This window comes from Tupaia chinensis, unplaced genomic scaffold (genome assembly GCF_000334495.1).
Source record: "Tupaia chinensis unplaced genomic scaffold, TupChi_1.0 Scaffold144016_1, whole genome shotgun sequence".
Classification (NCBI taxonomy): Eukaryota; Metazoa; Chordata; class Mammalia; order Scandentia; family Tupaiidae; genus Tupaia; species Tupaia belangeri.
The window spans coordinates 342,496-366,505 of record NW_006203868.1 but is presented as its reverse complement, the minus strand read 5'-3'; the positions used below and the strand labels follow the sequence as shown (position 1 = coordinate 366,505).

At 40.6% G+C, this 24,010-nt stretch overlaps 1 protein-coding gene across 10 annotated transcripts in view; it reads left to right on the top strand.

Annotated features, from left to right (window-relative positions):
* TLCD4 (TLC domain containing 4) overlaps window positions 1–24,010 on the top strand; it is a 111,263-nt gene that overhangs the window by 37,259 nt on the left and 49,994 nt on the right. For 8 of the 10 annotated variants that reach the window (XM_006165727.3, XM_006165726.3, XM_014583063.2 and 5 more), the window contains one exon: window positions 23,299–23,464. In XM_006165727.3, coding sequence (XP_006165789.1) covers window positions 23,310–23,464 — 155 coding nt within the window. In that variant the 5' untranslated portion in view covers window positions 23,299–23,309. Of the gene's footprint in view, window positions 1–1,365; window positions 1,765–16,151; window positions 16,222–23,298; window positions 23,465–24,010 lie in introns of those variants that run through there. The other 2 variants (XM_006165728.3, XM_014583065.2) reach the window with 2 other exon arrangements.

The following is a 24,010-nucleotide window of genomic DNA, read 5'->3' as shown; positions in this document are numbered from 1 at the left end:
ATCCATTCTCCATTCTGCTCTCGGGATCTTGGGCATGCACGCACATGCGCCCGGTGTGAGTTTTAAGCCACTGGGTCCGGGACACGAACCACAGTCAACTACGTGGGAGTCCAGCGACATAGCCATTATGCTAACTGCTGGTCCCTGAATTTTTTTTTTTAAATTTTGCCAGAGAGCCCATGCACTTCCCAAAGAGAGACATACAGAGGGGGAAAGTGAGAAAATATTACCCAGTGGATGGTCATGCTGCAGTTCCTTCTATCTTTCATTTCTCTATTCTTTTGGAATTTGGGGTACACACACACATACATGGTATGTTTTTCAAGCCTCTGGGGCCTGGATTCGAATTATGGTGAGTCATGTGGGATCAGGTTCCCTTAGCTGTTAAGCCATGGGAATTAGAATAATAGAGGAGTCCGGGGCAAGATCAAATTTTGAGTGAAGAAGGCCAAGAGTGAAGACCTAATCACCTAAAGTTAAGGCAGCATGTTTGGCAACTGCCAGCTTCATATCCCTGAGTCAGACCCTTAAGATACTTGGCATTTTGAGGATTGACAATGCTTTGTAGCCTTAAGTTCCTAAATGTTTTCTTTAGTGTTTTTGTTTAAATTACAAAAGCAAAACTATCATTGTAAAAAAAAAATCGCAAATAATAGTCAACAGTGAAATAAAAGTTCGCCTCTTTCCCCTTAAACAAACTTACCTCTTCTAGTTTCACTCCTACACATAACCAGTTATCAGTTTGGGAACTACATCTCCCGACTCCTTTCTCTATAAATATTAGAACTTGCCCAGAGTTATTTATTTATGAAGAATGTATTATTTTGCAGTCTACCTCCCATATCATCCAGTTTACTTACATGTCTGTAGCAATACAGTTAACCATATCCCAGTCAGTGGGCCTTCCAGGTTGCTTCTAATGATGCTGCAGTAAACACTCTTGATGTGTATCTCTTCATACTTGCATTAATTTGCTTTGGAGATGAATGGTCTTTCATTAGTGTACTGTTTATAATTCAAGTAGCAAAGTGCTATCAAAATGTATTATTTAATTCCCCAACTATTCATTCAGCAGTGTAGACACAATGATAGATGTAGGAATTTCAAAGTGGGGCAGTGCACAGCCCTTGCTTATAAGAATTCTCTATATTAGCGGGATTAGGTATGCACACTGACTAGCATATCTTCAGTATTATTTATATTTAGTTCCCAAAAAAGGATTTGATATAGCTTATAAAGATGCATAAATATGACATGATAACATACATTTAGTATAAAAAAGGAAAATTAAATGGAGGTATGAGTGAGCCTGGTTTATGTGTTTTAAAGTCTTATTCTCTTCTTGCTTGAATTTCTGCCTTTAAGCTTTCTTGTGGCCGAAGAGAAGAGGTAAACTATCCATAACAAACTTCAGGGTATCTAGAAGAAAAACAAAATGCTGGCCTATTCCTGATTTCAGGAGGCAAGAGAAGTTTCTTTCTTGGATTTTCATTAAGAAAACACTGCATTTGCAGAGGCCGGCATTCAACAATGTTCCCAGGATCGTACAGTAAAACCTAGCGACTTCGTGTTGTGATGCCATTTCATATCATGTTCCTCAAGGCTAGCCAAGGTTGTCATGCCTTGGCTTTGCTCAGTGAAAGGTCAGTAGGCTGAGTTGTAGGTTTATGGGTTTAATCCAGAAATAGCTTCAAGAGGACCTAAAGGAACACATGGCCAATGAAAACAGCAATGTGATCTTGTTCCTGGACACATTTCCACAAGGTAATACAGAATTCGTACACGGGTTTAGTGAAATGTCTGTGAATAGTCTGTGAATAAAACTAATTTGCCTAAGAATACTAGGCTTATAACTTAGAGTCAGAAATGAGGGTGCTTTGAATGACTTTAATTTATTAGAATTAAAATAGTGGGTGAGCGGAATATTTTCCTAAAATAAAACAAAACCCAACAAAACCCTGTACTTGGTGCATGCAAGAAAGAGGATACTTGTCTACTTTGATCAACCCCGCGAGTTAGAGGGGATCAGGTTGCCATTTTAAGAAATCTTGAGAGCATCTTCTAGTTTAAAATGTTAATAGGTTGTATCATGTGAGTGTGTCATCAGGGCTTAGAGGTCTACAAGTTGGGTCACTTTAACCCTATTTCATAAAACTGGGAAAACTTCAGCTCCCATGAGCCACTTGGATCTCAACTTGGACCACATTCACCAAAATCTTGCCTCAGGAGTGTTGCCCCAGGACAGTTCTTTATTACCAAGTCTATGGGCCAAGCTTAGGTCCTGTTAGGTGACTTACTAGGTCTGAATTTAAACAGGTTTGTAATAAGTGTTAAACTGAGGCCACCTGACATTTGTGATGTGAAGAAGCCGCAGGCGATTTGTTTTGCATATGACCTCAGTCACCTGAAAAGTGAGTCCAAGAAATATGCCATTGTGTTTAGATTCTTTTGACTAGATAGATCAGATAATGAAACAGGTAAGTACCACCTTTATTGGGAAATAGTCTGGTTGGAACCAGTTTTAGCTATTGGCAGTTTTCTGGGAAGCCATCAGCAGAGAAGCCACTCTGAAAGTACCTGGAGTAGCATTTTAAGTGACCCTCAGGTGACAAGATAAAAAGGCTACTTAGAGAATTTAGGAACTCCTTGGCTATCTTCTTACCTTAGTCTCCAAATGCTTTGGTCAGATCAGAGGTATAGACAAGATACAGGTTTTTTTTTTTTTTTTTGAGAGGTTTTTGCTATAGGGCACGTGCGCTCGCCAGACAGAGAGAGACAGAAAGCAAGAAATCTCCTCTCACCATCTGGGGCACACCCGCACGTGCGCCCGCCGTGAGTTTTAAGCCACCTGGTCCGGGATGGGAACCTCGGTCAACTATGTGGGAGCCCAGTGACATAGCCATTAAGCTAACTGCTGGTTCCCAAGATACAGGGTTCTTAGGCCAGGGTTTAAAAGGAGAGGGAAATGATCACATTGTTTCAGATGGAGAAGATCACATTCCTGTATGATTGGGTGCTACTGGAGAAATAAGTTTAACTCTTCTTGATTAAGAAAGGGCTAATAGGGGCTGGCAGGTGACATGGTGATTAAGACACTGGACTCTCACATGGGCAACTTATTAGAATTAAAATAGTGGGTGAGCGGAATATTTTCCTAAAATAAAACAAAACCCAACAAAACCCTGTACTTGGTGCATGCAAGAAAGAGGATACTTGTCTACTTTGATCAACCCCGCGAGTTAGAGGGGATCAGGTTGCCATTTTAAGAAATCTTGAGAGCATCTTCTAGTTTAAAATGTTAATAGGTTGTATCATGTGAGTGTGTCATTAGGGCTTAGAGGTCTACAAGTTGGGTCACTTTAACCCTATTTCATAAAACTGGGAAAACTTCAGCTCCCATGAGCCACTTGGATCTCAACTTGGACCACATTCACCAAAATCTTGCCTCAGGAGTGTTGCCCCAGGACAGTTCTTTATTACCAAGTCTATGGGCCAAGCTTAGGTCCTGTTAGGTGACTTACTAGGTCTGAATTTAAACAGGTTTGTAATAAGTGTTAAACTGAGGCCACCTGACATTTGTGATGTGAAGAAGCCGCAGGCGATTTGTTTTGCATATGACCTCAGTCACCTGAAAAGTGAGTCCAAGAAATATGCCATTGTGTTTAGATTCTTTTGACTAGATAGATCAGATAATGAAACAGGTAAGTACCACCTTTATTGGGAAATAGTCTGGTTGGAACCAGTTTTAGCTATTGGCAGTTTTCTGGGAAGCCATCAGAAAAGAAGCCACTCTGAAAGTACCTGGAGTAGCATTTTAAGTGACCCTCAGGTGACAAGATAAAAAGGCTACTTAGAGAATTTAGGAACTCCTTGGCTATCTTCTTACCTTAGTCTCCAAATGCTTTGGTCAGATCAGAGGTATAGACAAGATACAGGTTTTTTTTTTTTTTTTTGAGAGGTTTTTGCTATAGGGCACGTGCGCTCACCAGACAGAGAGAGACAGAAAGCAAGAAATCACCCCCCAGGGGGGATGGTCACGCTGCAATCCTTTCTCCTCCAATCTTCTCTCACCATCTTGGGCACACCCGCACGTGCGCCCGCCGTGAGTTTTAAGCCACCTGGTCCGGGATGGGAACCTCGGTCAACTATGTGGGAGCCCAGTGACATAGCCATTAAGCTAACTGCTGGTTCCCAAGATACAGGGTTCTTAGGCCAGGGTTTAAAAGGAGAGGGAAATGATCACATTGTTTCAGATGGAGAAGATCACATTCCTGTATGATTGGGTGCTACTGGAGAAATAAGTTTAACTCTTCTTGATTAAGAAAGGGCTAATAGGGGCTGGCAGGTGACATGGTGATTAAGACACTGGACTCTCACATGGGCAACTGTGGTTTGAGTCCTGGACCTGGTGGCTTGCCTTCTCCTTCTCTTTCTCTATGTCTCTCTCTGGTCAAATTGAATAATGGATAAAATAAAAAGATAATTCTTAAAAAATAAAAGGGATAATAATACCAAGAGCTGGTTATTGAGCAGTGTTTCAATTGCCAAGTAACAAACCAACCCCAAACCTTAGAGGCTTAAGACAGTGCTTTATTATTTCTTGTGACTTTGTGGATTGGCTGGGAAGCTTCTCTGATGGTTACAGCTTACTCGAGTGGGGGCATTCAGCTGGAGGGTCAGCTGTGCTGATTCTTGCCAGTATGACTGGTAGCTGTGGCTGTCAGCCAGGCAGCCTTGGTTTTCTCTTCGTGGCCTCTTATCCTCCAATAGACAGGACAGGTTCCGTTACAGGGTGGTCTCCAGGCAACGATCCCAGAGAGTGAAAGACATCAAAAGGCCTCTTGAGGCCTACCCAGGTACTAGAACCCTCCCGACCTTTCTTTACAGTATTCTGTTTGTCAGGAGATGTTGAGACTGGCCCAGTTCTCAGAAGCAGAGACAGAATCCAATTTCTGAGAATTGGATTCCAATTGAAGAATTGGAATGGCAGTGTCACATTGCAAAGGAATTTACCGCAGCAAGTGGCTCCATGTGCCAAGCACTGCTCTAGGTGCATTTGACATTTTAAGCCACATGAACATCTTGGAATACAAGCATTCTTATTCCCATTTTATAGAACTTAATGATCAGAGAGGTCATATTTTTCTTACTCAAGACCACTTGATGAGTATTGGCCTGGGATTTGATTCTAGGTCTCTCTCTAACTGAATGGAATTCACTTTAAGAACCCAAAAGTGGGGGAACCAGCAGTTAGCGTAATGGCTATGTCGCTGGACTCCCACGTAGTCGACCGTGGTTCGTGTCCCGGACCCGGTGGCTTAAAACTCACGCTGGGCGCGTGTGCGTGCATGCCCAAGATCCCGAGAGGAGAATGGAGGAGAAGGGATTGCGGCGTGACCATCCCCCCTGGGGGGTGATTTCTCGCTTTCTGTCTCTATGTCTCTCTCTGTCTGTCTGGCGAGTGCACGCGCCCTACAGTGAAAATCTCTCAAAAAAAAAACAAAAAAACAAAAATCCAAAAGTGGGAGAAATTTGCTAACCTGTTTTTCGGCCTCCCTAGCCCATTTAATACTATTTTGTTTCCTATGGGGAGCAGGGAAAAAGAAAGAGAAAAATAGAAGGCAAGAGGCAAAGCCCCACTTTAGTCCATTTCCCTGCGTTCTAAGGACTTTCTCAGGGGTAATCAGATAGATCTAGAGTTTGGAGGTGAGAACTTTCCTGTCTCCTTAGGTTCTGGACTTCCTTATGTACTTTGGCAAGTTATCCTGATAATCCTTTTAAACAAAAGAACCAAAGATATTTGGGAAAAATCATGCTTTGCCCAGCTTTTCTTTGATTTCAGCATGGGCAGAAAGCCAGGAGATGTTCCAAGCAAAGGCTGCTTCTGTGGTCCCTCCAGGAAGGGACGAGCACTGATACGGAAATAAGGATATTAGAAGCCTAGTAGAAAAGGCTGGTTGGTTGCAGAGTTTGCCCTTTCTCAAGTCCCCCACAGGCAGTGTAGAGCCACCTGGTCCCTGCTTCAGCTTCAGGACCCGTTACTCACACAGAGTCCTCTTAAGGCTTATATTTTCATTGTTTTTTTTTTTTTTTTAATTTTTATTTTTTTTGTGTGTAGCCAGAGGGCGTATGTGCTTGCCAAAGAGGGAAAGGGAGAAAACACCTTCCAGTGGGATGTGGTTATGCTGCAGTCCCTTGTCCATTTCTCTACCTGGTCAGGATTTGGGACACAGGTGCTTAAGTGCCCAGCATGTTTTTAAGCTGCCAGGGCTGGGATTTGAATGTGCAGTCAGCCATGTGGGATCCAGTTCCCTTAACCAACAGGCTACAGGGCTGGCCCTCATGCCTACCATTGTATCCAAAGTGTTGATTTCTTGAAGATGTGTAAGCCTCCTCAAATTGTGTAAGTTTTAAAATCTTTTCAGTTTGTGCCAGCTACCATATTAGTGTGACTTCACAATTACTATTGTTCCCTGCTTAAGGCAATCTAGTTTATTCAAAATTCAGTTGCTGTAATTAGAACTCATTAGGCTTAAGAAAAAAAAAAAACAAAAACAAAAAATACCAAAGAATTCTTTATCAAAAATTTTCGTGGTAAGAGGCTGGGAAACAGCATGTATCACAGAAACATGTCCTGTCTGTACCTTAAGACCCTAGAAAATGAACTTCTTAATTTCCTAAGGATAAAATTCCTGTTTTTGTTTTCATTTTTTTTCACATTTGCTTGAGTTCAAGAAGCAGACCCATGAATATTAGAGGGTTTCATTTTTTTAATTTTAATTTTTTTTATTTATTTTTTTTTGGGGGGGGAGAGGTTTTCGCTATAGGGTACATGCGCTTGTCAGACAGGCAGAGAGAGACATAGAGACAGAAAGCGAGAAATCACTCCCCAGGGGGGATGGCCACACTGCAATCCCTTCTCCTCCATTCTCCTCTCGGGATCTTGGGCACACACACACACGCACCTGGAGTGAGTTTTAAGCCACCGGGTCCGGGACGCGAACCGCGGTTGACTACGTGGGAGTCTAGCAACATAGCCATTACACTAACTGCTGGTTCCCAATATTAGAGGGTTTCAGATGTTGGGCTGACTGTCTTATGCAGCTAGCTTCCTATAGACTTTCACACTAATGCTTATGGCTCTTGAGCTTGATGCTGAGAAAAGAAAAAGAGATGGAATATTTTCTGCAGGTGATTCTCCTCATTTTTCCCCATCTAGCTTTCAACACACAATTAAAAAACCAAAAGACAAAGTCTAACTGCAGTTAGTAGAGAGTTGTATACACATTTGCAGTTAGCAGAGAGTTGTATACACAATTGCTTAGATGCTTAAGTTTGGGGATGAATGAACAGTGAAAGTGAGTAGTGTGATAGTTAATTCTTTCTGAAGAGATTTTCATGTCTGGTCAGTTACTGACAGTTTGTTAGTGTTTAGACAGGTAGCTATAATGTATGACCTGTATGAAAATGCAAACAAAACCCAGAAGGAAGGGGAGCAAGGTCTCTTTGAAAGAGTTGTTTATTTAGGTTGCTAAGTAGCTCATCTTTGCAACCTTGTGTTCAGTTACAAATGATTTACAGTTTGTGAGTAGGGACTTTTATATCCCAGAGTGTTAGGTTACTGTCATTGGTAAATAAATGAAGTATTCCTGCAGTTGATAAGAGTATTAGAATACAGTGCAGATGATAATTATATATACACACATGAAACTTCCAAATGCACATCATGTGTCATAAGGGATTTGGGATGGATAAATATATACCATACTCAAATTAGTTCACTTATAATATTGGTACTCTTTGCTATTAGACATATTTGGAGGTAAGTATCCTTTCGAAGTCAGCATTCTTTCATGCTGTAATATTATGGTTGTCAATTTAGAAAATTATTTTCCTAGTATTTTACCAGATACACTGGTAAAATGAGATGCCTGTAACAAATGAGATACTAGCCAAAGGGAGAGCCCAGTAAGAATATGCCTGTTATTATTAGCATTTTAAAACACACTTTAATTGAGTACATGCTGTATGGAAGACACTGTGCTAAATATAGGGATATACTGGTGAGGAAGAAGATGGGCGTGTTTCTCACCTTCATGGGCTCGCATTCCACTTTAAGTCACAACTCTAAAGGAAGGGATATGGCGCCATGAGGGCAGAAAATGGAGGAGTTGACCCGTTGACAGAAGGCTTCCCTGAGAGAATGAGGATTGACCAGAAGGCCTAAGAAGCATGGAAATTAACTTGAGAGTGGGGGGCAGGAATGGGAGAGGGCCAACAGGAAGTGCAAAGGCCTCATGGTGGTGGGTGGGAGTGGAGCACAGTATCTTCAAGGAAAAAAAGAAGGCTGCATTAGCTGGAGTGCAACAAACAAAGGCAAGTGTTAGCTGAGGCTGGAGCAGGTAAATTCCTCCTCATAAGAGGATTGGGAAGCCAAAGAAATTAGAGTAGGTGAAGAGGTGGCAAACTTTTTAGAAAAGATTCCTCTGAAGCCCTCTGGTGGTCTGCACACTAAGGGAGACCAGTTTGGAGACAATCCAGAAAAGCAATGATAAGAGCTAAAGAAAAATGGATCTTTTCGAAAGCTATTTAAGAAAATCTGGGGACCAGCAGATGGCATAACGGTTACATCACTGGACTCCCACATGGATGGCTGCAGTTCAAGTTCCAGATCTTGTGGCTTGAAACTCATGTCGGGCACGTATGCACGCATGCCCCAAATCCTGAGAGGTGAATAGGGGAGAAGGGATTGCAATGTGACCATCCCCCTGTGGGGTGATTTCTTGCTTTCTGTCTCTCGGTCTCTCCGATGAGCATACACGCTCTATAGCAAAAATCTCTCATAAAGAAAAGAAAGAGGGACTAGTCCAGTAATGGCTGGACTCCCACGTAGTTGACTGTGGTTCGAGTCCTGGACCCGGTGTCTTAGACTCATGCCAGGCGCGTGTGCGTGCGTGCCCAAGATCCCGAGAGGAGAATGGAAGAGGGGATTGTGGCGTGGCCATCCCCCCTGGGGCCTCCTCAAATTGTGTAAGTTTTAAAATCTTTTCAGTTTGTGCCAGCTACCATATTAGTGTGACTTCACAATTACTATTGTTCCCTGCTTAAGGCAATCTAGTTTATTCAAAATTCAGTTGCTGTAATTAGAACTCATTAGGCTTAAGAAAAAAAAAAAACAAAAACAAAAAATACCAAAGAATTCTTTATCAAAAATTTTCGTGGTAAGAGGCTGGGAAACAGCATGTATCACAGAAACATGTCCTGTCTGTACCTTAAGACCCTAGAAAATGAACTTCTTAATTTCCTAAGGATAAAATTCCTGTTTTTGTTTTCATTTTTTTTCACATTTGCTTGAGTTCAAGAAGCAGACCCATGAATATTAGAGGGTTTCATTTTTTTAATTTTAATTTTTTTTATTTATTTTTTTTTGGGGGGGGAGAGGTTTTCGCTATAGGGTACATGCGCTTGTCAGACAGGCAGAGAGAGACATAGAGACAGAAAGCGAGAAATCACTCCCCAGGGGGGATGGCCACACTGCAATCCCTTCTCCTCCATTCTCCTCTCGGGATCTTGGGCACACACACACACGCACCTGGAGTGAGTTTTAAGCCACCGGGTCCGGGACGCGAACCGCGGTTGACTACGTGGGAGTCTAGCAACATAGCCATTACACTAACTGCTGGTTCCCAATATTAGAGGGTTTCAGATGTTGGGCTGACTGTCTTATGCAGCTAGCTTCCTATAGACTTTCACACTAATGCTTATGGCTCTTGAGCTTGATGCTGAGAAAAGAAAAAGAGATGGAATATTTTCTGCAGGTGATTCTCCTCATTTTTCCCCATCTAGCTTTCAACACACAATTAAAAAACCAAAAGACAAAGTCTAACTGCAGTTAGTAGAGAGTTGTATACACATTTGCAGTTAGCAGAGAGTTGTATACACAATTGCTTAGATGCTTAAGTTTGGGGATGAATGAACAGTGAAAGTGAGTAGTGTGATAGTTAATTCTTTCTGAAGAGATTTTCATGTCTGGTCAGTTACTGACAGTTTGTTAGTGTTTAGACAGGTAGCTATAATGTATGACCTGTATGAAAATGCAAACAAAACCCAGAAGGAAGGGGAGCAAGGTCTCTTTGAAAGAGTTGTTTATTTAGGTTGCTAAGTAGCTCATCTTTGCAACCTTGTGTTCAGTTACAAATGATTTACAGTTTGTGAGTAGGGACTTTTATATCCCAGAGTGTTAGGTTACTGTCATTGGTAAATAAATGAAGTATTCCTGCAGTTGATAAGAGTATTAGAATACAGTGCAGATGATAATTATATATACACACATGAAACTTCCAAATGCACATCATGTGTCATAAGGGATTTGGGATGGATAAATATATACCATACTCAAATTAGTTCACTTATAATATTGGTACTCTTTGCTATTAGACATATTTGGAGGTAAGTATCCTTTCGAAGTCAGCATTCTTTCATGCTGTAATATTATGGTTGTCAATTTAGAAAATTATTTTCCTAGTATTTTACCAGATACACTGGTAAAATGAGATGCCTGTAACAAATGAGATACTAGCCAAAGGGAGAGCCCAGTAAGAATATGCCTGTTATTATTAGCATTTTAAAACACACTTTAATTGAGTACATGCTGTATGGAAGACACTGTGCTAAATATAGGGATATACTGGTGAGGAAGAAGATGGGCGTGTTTCTCACCTTCATGGGCTCGCATTCCACTTTAAGTCACAACTCTAAAGGAAGGGATATGGCGCCATGAGGGCAGAAAATGGAGGAGTTGACCCGTTGACAGAAGGCTTCCCTGAGAGAATGAGGATTGACCAGAAGGCCTAAGAAGCATGGAAATTAACTTGAGAGTGGGGGGCAGGAATGGGAGAGGGCCAACAGGAAGTGCAAAGGCCTCATGGTGGTGGGTGGGAGTGGAGCACAGTATCTTCAAGGAAAAAAAGAAGGCTGCATTAGCTGGAGTGCAACAAACAAAGGCAAGTGTTAGCTGAGGCTGGAGCAGGTAAATTCCTCCTCATAAGAGGATTGGGAAGCCAAAGAAATTAGAGTAGGTGAAGAGGTGGCAAACTTTTTAGAAAAGATTCCTCTGAAGCCCTCTGGTGGTCTGCACACTAAGGGAGACCAGTTTGGAGACAATCCAGAAAAGCAATGATAAGAGCTAAAGAAAAATGGATCTTTTCGAAAGCTATTTAAGAAAATCTGGGGACCAGCAGATGGCATAACGGTTACATCACTGGACTCCCACATGGATGGCTGCAGTTCAAGTTCCAGATCTTGTGGCTTGAAACTCATGTCGGGCACGTATGCACGCATGCCCCAAATCCTGAGAGGTGAATAGGGGAGAAGGGATTGCAATGTGACCATCCCCCTGTGGGGTGATTTCTTGCTTTCTGTCTCTCGGTCTCTCCGATGAGCATACACGCTCTATAGCAAAAATCTCTCATAAAGAAAAGAAAGAGGGACTAGTCCAGTAATGGCTGGACTCCCACGTAGTTGACTGTGGTTCGAGTCCTGGACCCGGTGTCTTAGACTCATGCCAGGCGCGTGTGCGTGCGTGCCCAAGATCCCGAGAGGAGAATGGAAGAGGGGATTGTGGCGTGGCCATCCCCCCTGGGGGGGTGATTTCCTGCTGTGTCTCTGTCTCTCTCTGTCTGGCGAGCACACGCGCCCTATAGCAAAAACCTCTCCAAAAAAAAAAAAAAGAAAAAGAAAGAAAATCTGTATGACTTGGTAGTAGATTAGATGTGGTGGCAGAGGTAGGAGGGTACAGAAAGCAAGCTAGTCAGGGTGAGTCCTGGGTTTCTGACTGTCTGACCTGGATATCTGGTGATACCGTTCACCGAGATGAAGAACCTAGATGAAGATCAGGTTTCGGGGTCAAGTCATGAGATGCTATGTAGTAGTGACAAGTAGCAGTTGGTAATATGCATCCAGAGCTCAAAGAAGAGATCTATGATGGATATTTAAACTTGAGATTTTTTTCTGCATATAAGTGGTAACTAAAGCCACAGGCTGGTTGAAATCACATAGGAAAGGAGGAGAGAAAAAAAAGTAGAAAAAATTGGAGCCTTAGAGAATTCTATTATTTATTGACTGGGTAGAGGAAATGTGGTATTGTAGAAGCACAAAAAGAAAATGTTTCAAGGAGAAAATGGTCAATAGTGTCTGACGTTGTTGGAAGGTCAGAAAACGTGAAAGGCACACATAGAGATCCTTGTTGACCTTAGCAATGGCTGTTTCGGGTGTGATGAGTAGAGGAGCAAGAATGGAGCAGATTGAAGAGGGAGAGAAATGAGGAACGATTCCGAGGATGGGCAGATCTTTTGAGAACTTTGTAAAGGAATCAAAGAATGAGAATGCACATGCAGAAGCATGATCATAGAAAACTACATGGGAAAAGAGAAGACTAGAGAAGATGGTGTGGATTTGTTGATTTTTATTTATTTATTATTTTTGAGGACATAAACTTGTTTAAAAACTAATAGAACTAGTTGAGGAGGAGAGGATAATGGAAAACAGAAGATTCGCAAGAGGGCCAGGAAGGATGGATCCAACGTACATGGATTAGAGAGGTTGTTGGCTTTCCATGGAAGGACAGATGGATGCAGCTGCAGGTAGTTTGTGTAGCTGGCAGTAGAATATTGAGCATTTTCATATATTAGCTTCTATCTTTTTGTGAAGTAGGATGGGGGTTATCTTCTGAGAATAGGGTAGATGGCTGGAGGTTTGAAAAGAATATAAATGGTTTAGAAGATTTATTGTGGAAAATGAGAGAATTGGTTGGCTCAGGCAATGTGGTTGGCATATAGGGCAATGTCAAGAGCTGTTTAATCCCTCTGTAATTTCATGCTCACCAGCTTCAATCTCGTGTGGCATATGACTTTCTCCAACAGTGCTCTGATTGTTCAGGCTCCTCACTGAGTAAATCCATGGGCATATCCAGGGTTGGGATTTGTCACCTCTTGGCAATGGAAAAGGAATGTGGGTAAGAGTATTACGGAAATGATGGGCTCTGGCATCTGAGCTGATTAAAGCAGGAAGTATAAAAAGGAAAGGATTAATACTTTGGGAAGTAGCGGAGAGGTCAGTTGACTTGAGAATGTTGTAATATTGAACAAACTTCAAGGAAAGGAGGGTCTTATCACAAAAGGGAATACTTGAACAGTTATTTTTTAGAGAGATCTTGGCTATAGGGTGTGTGCACTTGCCAGAGAGACAAGAGAGACAAAGACAGCAAGAAATCACCCCCCTCGGGGGTGGGGGGGATGGCCATACCACAGTCTCTTCTCCTCCATTCTCTTCTTGGGATTTTTGGCACACATGCACATGCACCCAGTGTGAGTTTTAAGACACCAGGTCCAGGACTTGAACCACAGTCGGCTATATGGGCGTCTAGCAACATAACCATTACACCATCTGCTGGTCCCTGAAAGGTTATTTTGGAGACAGGAAAATGATGGGAAATGGACATAAAAGGTTGTGGTATGGAAGAAGTGCCGTTCCAGAAGAAGAGATAAGGACTGAGTTGTTGAGGAGAAGCTGAGCCATCTGCATAGATAGGAAGCTACCCAGGATGATGGCGGACTTGAGAACATCAATGCACTAGAGCCAACCTCTCTGGATGAGAGGAAGTATTTGGGAGGTTAGCATATGATACCAAAGAGGAGAGAAAGGGTGTTATAACTGAATGGCAGGGCCACAAATGATGTGGGGCTTTACAGGGGATGGGGAGATGGCCTGAAGGAGGCTTGATGGCCTGATGGAGAAAGGCCTGAAGGAGGTCATGGGGAGCAAGAACATACTCAGGCCACCTCTTGACTCTGAAATGTGAGGCTGGGCAGCCTCTGAGGTTGCAGGGCAAGAGGAGTGTGTTCATAGTGCTTGAGGAGAGATCAAGGGTGTAGTACTATTTTCTGGGAAGGGAACGATAGATCCAGGGGACCTAGTGGAAGGGTTCAGAGATCAGGAGGTGGAGAGGTTGATGATCTGGGTTGGGTAACTTTGGAAGGAAGGAACTTTGGAATATGACAAAGATACTCAGTGGGAGACGCTAGATTTCTGCAGAGGAGCTGTTTACATTTTAAGTGCTGACTGATGAAAATAGGCCTAGGGTCTACTGGCGAGAAGATGATCTTGTTTACTTTAGCTAGAAAGACTGCAGGCCCAGAAATGTACCTCCTGCATGTAGCTGGAGATGCATACTGGGGAAAGCAGAACCCTACAGAGTGTGTATCATATGCCAAGCACTATTCTGAGTGCCCAGCAAATGTACTGTTTATTCCCCGTGACAGCCATGTTGAGTTAATACTACTGTAATCTCTAGTTTACAGATGAAGAAATGGAGGCTTAGTTAAGGCAGGTTAAGTAATTTGTTCAAGGTCACACAGTTAGCAAGTGGCGAAACAAACTCAAGATGTAGAATAGATCTGTATACTTCCTACCGTTTACATGTACTTAACATTTTCTTAGATGCAAAAAAAATTTTTTTTCTTTTAGATTTTTTTTGTCATAGTGAAACAGAGAGAGAATGAAGGTGGGAAATCACCCCCCAGAGGGGATAGCTATGCCACAATCCTTTCTCTTCCATTCTTCTCTTGGGATTTTCGGCATGCATGCACAAGCTCCCGGTGTGTTTTTCAGGCATCCAGGTCCAGGATTCAAACTGTAGAGTCGGCTATGTGGGATCCAGCACCTTAACCACAGAGGGAGGAAGCACCCTCCAATCCACGTGGTCATGTCCGAGTCCCTTTTCCTCCATTTCTCCATCCTGTTGGGATTTGGGGCATATACACACGTGTGCCCAGTGGTTTTTCAAGCTGCTAGACCAGGATTCCAACTGCTTTTGGTCATGTGAGATTGGGCTCACCTAACAAGCTTGAAATTTTTATTTTTTAATGTAAATGATAGAATGTTGAGAAGTTAATGTATTTGATTCAGAATTGTCTTTTTAGATGCCAAGATTCAGTTCTATCCAAGACCGAGAATCTTACTCATGAGTAATCTGAAAGTTGGACTGGTGCCCACCCCTTTTGCAAAGCAACCCTCCTAGCTGTACTTTTACTGTTTCCATGATGTATGCTTGAACACTAGATTGTTAGAAGTTTCTTTAAGTTAAACGGAACCCTTCCCTCCCTGTAATTTTTGTGCACTTGTGCCATTTTGCGTAATGAAAAATAAGTTCCCTCTATTTTTCCCGTATGACAGTTCTTTAAATAATCAAAGAATGCTCTTATGTCCTTTAGAAGAAATCTCGTTCCCATGTTAATATTAGACAGCCTTGGGACCAGCAGTTAGCGTAATGACTACGTCACTGAACTCCCATGTAGTTGGCCACAGTTTGAATCTCGGACCCAGTGGCTTGAACTCATGCCAGGCGCATGTGCGTGTGTGCCCAAGAGGAGAATGGAGGAGAAGGGATTGTAGCATGGCCATCCCCCATGGGATGTGATTTCTCCCTTTCTATCTATGTCTCTCTGGTGAGCGCATGTGCCCTATAGCTAAAAACCTCTCAAAAAATATATATATTAGTCAGCCTTTAATTCCTCATAATGTGATATGACTTGATGAAGTTTCTAATAATCTTATTTTCACTACTATTAAAGATACTTTGATATGTGATTAATTCAGAGTAAAATGGGACTTAGACTTGATCTTGATCAAAAAGTGTACTTTTACCCTGTTTGATCATAACTGAGCCTGAAGGTTTTGTTGTCATTGATTTTTACAATAGTATCTTAATTCTGCTGTTGTCTTACATTGACTTGTGTTACTCACAGTGATAAAGTCTTGTATGCGTTCATGTGTGTGTCTATTATGCTAAGTCCTGTACTTGGGTATTGCCTTTGAAAAAATTATTCCTATTAATTTTGCCTTTGTGATAAAGATTTATTCAGCTTATAAAAATAATTTTGAAACCTGATTCTGTTAACCCAATATACTAGCTATCTTTCCTAGCTCTGTGCTATATGCAGATTTAAGTAAACATGTGAATATTTGTAGGGCTGGCCAGTAGTGGAGCAGTTGAGTGCTGTGCATAGGAAGCTGGATCTTATACAACTGAATGAAGTTTGAATCCCAGCCCCAGAGGCTTGGAAATATGGATGCCCGAAGTCCTGATGAGATGGAGAAACGAAGGAAAAATGATTGTTGTGTGACCACACCCCATAGGGCAGGTGCTTTCTCTCTTCCTCTCTGGTGAGTGCATGCATCCTCTGGCAAGAAATTAAAAAAATGAAAACAGCAACAAATATTTGTAAAAGTATTTCTTGGAACACTACCAACAGAGAAAACCGTACAAAAGAGCAGGAGCTATTTCTCAATTTTACTCTGGAGCATTGATCTACATGCTACTTCTAGTTTTTCTGCTAGGTTTGGGTTTACCTAATTTCGTTACCCAGCCATACTTCTTAGTGTTATTCATAAGGTTATCATTAGAAACTTTCTGAACTTTGTTGGAATCCAATCATCCTTCACCTGGTAGTCTTCCATTTGCCAGGATTCTATCAGTTATCTGTGGGAGTAGAGGATAGGAAGGAGTCAAGGGTGACTAAGCTGGTCTAGGTTGGGAGATAGGGAAGTGCCATGGATAGCAGTAACAATCACAGAACCCTGGAGAAAAGGGCTGGTTTGGGATTAAGTTTAGCTGGGCCAAGAAGAGCCTGAAGGGCCTCTAGGATGTCCATATGGAACCACTAAAGGGCAGCTTAGCTGACCATCCAGAACTAGTACGCTGGAGGCTCAATCTGGTTGCACACAATATGAATGATGTGGAAGGTATAGGGTGCCTCGACAGGCAGAACCTATCATGAGCAGAGAACATGCAGATTGGGAGGGTTTGCATTGTTGAAGTTGTTCTTGCCTGATAGCCTTCATTTTCTTGGTGAAGTAGAAAAAAGCTTCATCTATTAGAAGAGAGAATTGGAAAGCAGTGAATATTTGCAATCAGTATGGGAAACAGGAAAGAGAGCTTACTAGGGTGGAAAAGGAATGCTAAGCACGAGTGGGTTGTTCTAGGTTCCTCCTCTTTCTCACTGCATACACGGGCCTTTATCTCTCTCTTTTAAGGATTGTTACTGCTAAACATTACAGCGGTTCTCATCTGGGAGTTGTACCAATACTTAAAGGAGTGGGGTTGTGTGTGTGTGTATGGTTTTGACATTTTCCTAAGGAATTCCTATACTTACAGGAAACTAATAAATGGGAAAATGAGAGTACTATTTACAGTTGTGCTTGTTGGAGTTGATGGGCTAGTTCTAAACTCACATGGTAAAGCTGAGTTCTTTTGAGCATCAACCTCAGAGCATCTTGTTGGGATTTTAATAGAAGATAAGATAGCTTCCGGTTCACCTTAAATACCTCTGGGTGTCTCCTCACTATTAATGTGTCATCTCTGCTGGGTGTTTATTTCCTGGAAAGTAGGAAGTGTTCCTTAGCACCTTGAACTTAGCACTGCGTATGCTGAGGATCAATATCTTGCTTTCCAACTGGCATGTATGCGTGTCTCCTGTTTTGTATTCTGAGTACCACACAGTGCCTGGCATGTGGCAGACAAGTGACAGATGTTGGAATGAGTAGTTCACTGCCCAAGTGAAGATTGAATCTATCCTGCTGTGCTATTTCTAGGGCCCTTCCTTTGGGAGTTCTTTTGCTATAAGATAAGCACTCTCAGCCCATGGTTGAGAGGTGTACTTCAAACCTTTTCATGTTCTCCCCTACCAAGAAACCACCTCCAGTTAAAGCCTATGTAACCATCTTGGTGGAGTGGTACAGACACCATTGTGTTCAACAGGTCTCTGGGAGAGTCTCTTTGGTGTGCACAATTACTGTGAATAAAGATGGGCTAATTATATTGTAGAGTTCTTGTCTAGACCCTGATGTACATGGCCACCAACTTATTTCTTACGTCTGTTTTGGCTGCTCTTTGGTAAGACATCTGAAAACAAGTCTGTGGCAAATAGAAAAGTATTCATTCAGTATAACAAAAACTTGCTAAAGACTAGATCGGGCAGAATGGTAAATTTCTTAATGGTGAATTGAGGTCTTTTTCATGTATTAACTAAATTAACAATTCCTAAGCTGGGTAATGGTGCGTGATATAAATATGTTCTATGACAACTTTTAACATACATTTACGAAATAAATGCTGATTGTGTACATTGAATTTTAACAAAGTGAATGAATAGCCCATGTCCATCCACTACTCCAGGACCAGCAAGAAGCATGCAAGGGGACCAGCAGTTAGTGTAATGACTATGTCGCTGGACTCCCATATAGTCGACCACGGTTCGCGTCCCGGACCCATTTGCTTAAAACTCAAGCCAGGCGCGTGTGCATGCGTGCCCAAGATCCCGAGAGGAGAACAGAGGAGAAGGGACTGCGGCATGGCCATCCCCCCTGGGGGGTGATTTCTTGCTTTCTGTCTGTCTGTCTGTCTGTCTGGCGAGTGCACGTGCCCTATAGCAAAAACCTCCCCCCCTCAAAAAAAAAGGCATACAAAAGCCTTCAGAACCATCCTCATTTTGAAGATGAAACTCTTCATTCTTCTGACTCCATTTTCTTCAATTATCCACCTGACTTCTAGACCCGCATTTACTTTATTCTTAGGGAAAAAAATTTCCCTTTATTCTCAGGAAGACATCTTTCTTAGCATATTTAATGATGTTTAATTTCTACGCAAAACTCATTTTTATGTATTTAGGGTTAATATTAAGCATAGGTGAAAATGGTACAATTTTTAAAAAAAAAAACTCATATATACAGTTAATTGATTTTCTTTTATTTTTATTTGCTATAGGGTATATAACTTAGCAGAGAAAGGGAGCAAGAGAGAGAGAGAAGGCATCCCACTAGGGTGTGGTGGCCATACCACAATCCCATCTCCTCTTGGGATTTTGGGCACGAATGCACACACATATGCACCAGGTGTGTTTTTCAAGCTGTCAGGTCTAGAACTTGAACCGTGTAATTGTTTGTGTGAGATCTAGCTGCCTCAACCACCATGCCATAAGCTGTGAGTTTTAAGCCGCCGGGTCGTGGACGTGAACCACGGTCGACTACGTGGGAGTCCAGCGACATAGCCATTACGCTAACTGCTGGTTCCCAAGCTGATTCCTGAGATTTTTAATGATTAATAAACACATGTTGAATTAAACACACCGCAATCCCTTCTCCATTCTCCTCTCGGGATCTTGGGCACGCACACACACGCGCCCGGCGTGAGTTTTAAGCCACCGGGTCCGGGACGTGAACCACGGTCGACTACGTGGGAGTCCAGCGACATAGCCATTACGCTAACTGCTGGTTCCCAAGCTGATTCCTGAGATTTTTAATGATTAATAAACACATGTTGAATTAAAAAGAAAGTGAGCAATAAAATCGATAGTCTCACAGATGAGAATGGTAACTTCAGTATTTTTACCAAAGTATACACACCAAAAAGGAAAAAAACAAACAAACAAATAAACAAGGAAAGAAATCATTACACATATATGAATTCACATATATGAATTCCTTCAGAAGAGACCCTATGGGAGACTGATCCTTATTATGATATCCTGGTTGGAAGAGAATGAAGTGGGGTTATTGCTAGTGCAGTCAATGACTTGGTTTTTCTCTGGTGAATTGGCTTCAGTAGGCGACTTCATTTCTTCAAATTAGGCAACTAGAAATGTATATTGATTTCATTTGAAGGTCATCTCTATTAAAGATGGAGCCATTTGAACACTGCATTTGTTGGATTTGAGCAAATGCTTTAATGTTTTAGTCTGAATATTCCTAAGATTTTTAGGAGAATAAAGTTCAGTACAATGAGAATTCTATTCTATTCTATTCTATTCTATTCTATTCTATTCTATTCTATTCTATTCTATTCTATTCTATTCTATTCTATTCTATTCTATTCTATTCTATTCTATTCTATTCTATTCTATTCTATTCTATTCTATTCTATTTTTACTTTGTCTTTGTACAAAAACCATGCTTGTTTGTTTCTTACTGCTTTACACAATTTTTAAATTTTTTTCAATTATATTATGTTTTAAATATTTTTGATATTTTAATGACTTTGTATTTTTATACTTTTTTGGGGATCAACTTGTCAATTTCTTCAACCAACTTGGGATTTTGATTGAAATTGTACTAAATCTATAGATTAACTGGGGAGAATAGATTTTATGATAATAATAAATCTTTTGATCACTCATATTGATACATCTCTCTAGTTATTTAATTCTCTTTTATTTTATGTTAGAGGGATTTTGCTATAGGGTGCACGCATTAACTGGAGAGATAAAGAGAAGCAGAGAGCTATGAAGTGAGAAATCACCCTCAGGAGGATGGTCATGCTGCAATACCTTTTGCTCCATTTTCCTCTTGGAATCTTCGATATGCATGCACATGCATCTTTCTTGAGTTTCAAGCTGCCAGGTCTGGGAGTCAAACTGCATTTGATGATGTGGGAGTCCACAGACAAAACCATTAGCTATCTGTTAATTCCTACTTAACTTTTCTTAAATTTAAATCAGCAATGCTTTGCAGATTTTACTCTAAATACTTAAAGATTGTTAATTGTATTATTATTTTTTAATATTTTGTTTATTTTACTTCAAATTGCTTTATTTTGATTCTATTTGCTACTGTTGCAAGCAAATTTTATTTAAATTTCAACCACTCATTTGTGGCAATTATACAAAAATATTCTTGATTAAAAAATATATAAAATAAATAATTTTGCATTTACCTTTAGATTTTGCATGTAAATTATAATATTGATTATAAATAGAAACTTTTAATTTTTCCTTTTTAAATAACATGCTTTTAGTTTTCTTGCTTAAGTGCAATAGCTAAGACCATCTGTAGAATATATGAGTAGGCATATCTGCCTTATGTGTAGTCTAAGACTATTATGGAGCTTTTTCAATTTGATAGACAGTATATATATAATAACTCCTAACATCATAGGTAGTTGCATAGATAATTATGGGAAATTGACTTCTCATTATGTTGGAGTCTAAAAAGAATCAATAAGGTAAATAAATAAATAAAATACATCCAGACATCGTTATTATTTGTGAAGAAAGCTCCAGAGAAGCTACAAAAATCTTATCAAAGGCTAAGCTCACGCCCCCGCATTGGCTCCGCACTCAGTCTCTTGGTCCCACTTCTGTAAGGAGGATGCTCCCTAGATTCAGCATTGGTCAGCTCCCTCCCCCATGTCCCTGCCACAGCCACCGCGAAGATGGCCTCAGGAGTGCAAGTTGCTGATGAAGTATGTCATATTTTTTATGACATGAAAGTTAGGAAATGCACCGCATCAGAAGAAATCAAGAAAAGAAAGAAGGCTGTCATATTCTGTCTCAGTGCAGACAAAAACTGTATCATTGTAGAAGAAGGCAAGGAGATCTTGGTTGGAGATGTTGGTGTAACCATCACTGATCCATTCAAGCATTTATTTATTTATTTATTTATTCCTGAGATTTTTTTTTTTTTTTGGAGAGATTTTTTTCACTGTAGGGCGCGTGCGCTCGCCAGACAGACAGAGAGAGACATAGAGACAGAAAGCGAGAAATCACCCCCCAGGGGGGATGGTCACGCCGCAATCCCTTCTCCATTCTCCTCTCGGGATCTTGGGCACGCACACACACGCGCCCGGCGTGAGTTTTAAGCCACCGGGTCCGGGACGTGAACCACGGTCGACTACGTGGGAGTCCAGCGACATAGCCATTACGCTAACTGCTGGTTCCCAAGCTGATTCCTGAGATTTTTAATGATTAATAAACACATGTTGAATTAAAAAGAAAGTGAGCAATAAAATCGATAGTCTCACAGATGAGAATGGTAACTTCAGTATTTTTACCAAAGTATACACACCAAAAAGGAAAAAAACAAACAAACAAATAAACAAGGAAAGAAATCATTACACATATATGAATTCACATATATGAATTCCTTCAGAAGAGACCCTATGGGAGACTGATCCTTATTATGATATCCTGGTTGGAAGAGAATGAAGTGGGGTTATTGCTAGTGCAGTCAATGACTTGGTTTTTCTCTGGTGAATTGGCTTCAGTAGGCGACTTCATTTCTTCAAATTAGGCAACTAGAAATGTATATTGATTTCATTTGAAGGTCATCTCTATTAAAGATGGAGCCATTTGAACACTGCATTTGTTGGATTTGAGCAAATGCTTTAATGTTTTAGTCTGAATATTCCTAAGATTTTTAGGAGAATAAAGTTCAGTACAATGAGATAGAAAACATACTTTGTGTGTGTGTGTATGCAAATATTACTATTTGTTCTGTTTACTATCCTTAAGACCTGACATTCTATTATAAAAACCCTTTCTTAAAAAAATGGAAATAAAATCATAAAGACTTTTTAGTCCAAGGATATGTGTGATTATAGAATATTTTTAAAAGCTTAATACTAATTTAAACAGTGGTATGGCTCTTTTCTAAGATTGTTATTCTTCTTAAGGTTTTAATTTTGTTTTAAATGTAACTTGTCCTTCTGAAGTCTTTGTTATATAATTATTTTTTGTTTTGTTATTCTAGGTAATGTACCATGATTTTTGGTTTAATTGTTTCTTACAGATTATCTACCTAGGTTTTTCAATTTGTAGATGGGAAAGTTAAGGCAGAAATCAGATAATTTGTCTAAATTTAATTTAAAATAATATTAACACTTTTAGTTATGGCATTTGAAATTCTGTTACTGTTAGACTCTAAGATAATTTTGAATATCATGATATTACACATGTCTTTCAAACTGTAGAATATTGAGTTCTTTAAGAGAATAGATTTTTGCATTTACTTATTTATTTAGGGTTTTTGCCATAGGGTAGTTGCACTTGCCAGAGAGAGACAAAGAGAAGCAAAGTGAGAAATCACCCCCTCCAGGGTGTTGGCCATTCTGCAGTCCCTTCTCTAGTTTCCTATCAGGATTTTGGGCACGGATACACATGTGTCTGGTGTAGTTTTCAAGCCTTTGGTTCTGGGACTCGAACTGTGGCCACGTGGGAGACCAGTGCTTCAACCTCTACACCATCTGCTGGCCCCTCCTTTTATTTTAAATACAAATGTCAGATATATGACAAATAGATGGTACAGGTGAAGAAACACTAAAGGTTTAAATTTCTTATACTTTTTATATACTTACATTTGTGCTAAATTTTAAAAATTGCTAAGAATGCAAGTATATACTCTTTGTAATTAAATATAAATAATCCAGTCTTATATGAACTAGCAATTTATAACCATCATTTCTCTTAACAGGTTGAAGAAATATGGGCACCAACATCAATCTGTCCCTCAGCACTACTTTTACCAGCTTTATCATCTCTCAGATTCTTTTCCACTTTGTAAGTCCTTGGTTTTCAGTAAAAGTTTCTCCAGGTGTTCATAGTCTCAGCTTCGAAAAGAAGATCGAATGGAACTCAAGGTAAAGCATATGAAAATGTAACTAACCTTAATAGAAGCAGTTTTCTGAAATAACATGATTTAAAATATTTCAAAATAGTCTTCCATTTAGGATCTAATAGAATCTGAGGCCAAATTTTTGTTTGGCCTTAGAAATAAAAGGAAACAAAGGCAGCTAGTTATACAAGCAAAAATTATTATTATTATTTAGAGAGAGACTTTTGCTCTAGAGCACATGCACTTGCCAGAGAGACAGACAGACAGAGTGAGAGAGAAAGTGAGAAATCATCCCTCCCAGGGGGGATGGCCATGCTGCAATATCTTCTCTTCTGTTTTCATCTTGGGATTTTGGGCACGTATGTGCACACACCCGGTATGAGTTTTAAGCTACCATGTGCAGAACTTGAACCATGGTTGACTACGTGGAAGTCCAGAAACTTAACCATTACACCATCTGCTGGTCTTGGAAAAAAAAAATTAATTGCAGAGAATGCGTGCATTGGCCTGAGAGAGACACAGAGAGAGGGAGAAAGCACCCCTACCTTCATGGGCATGGTCATGGTCCTGC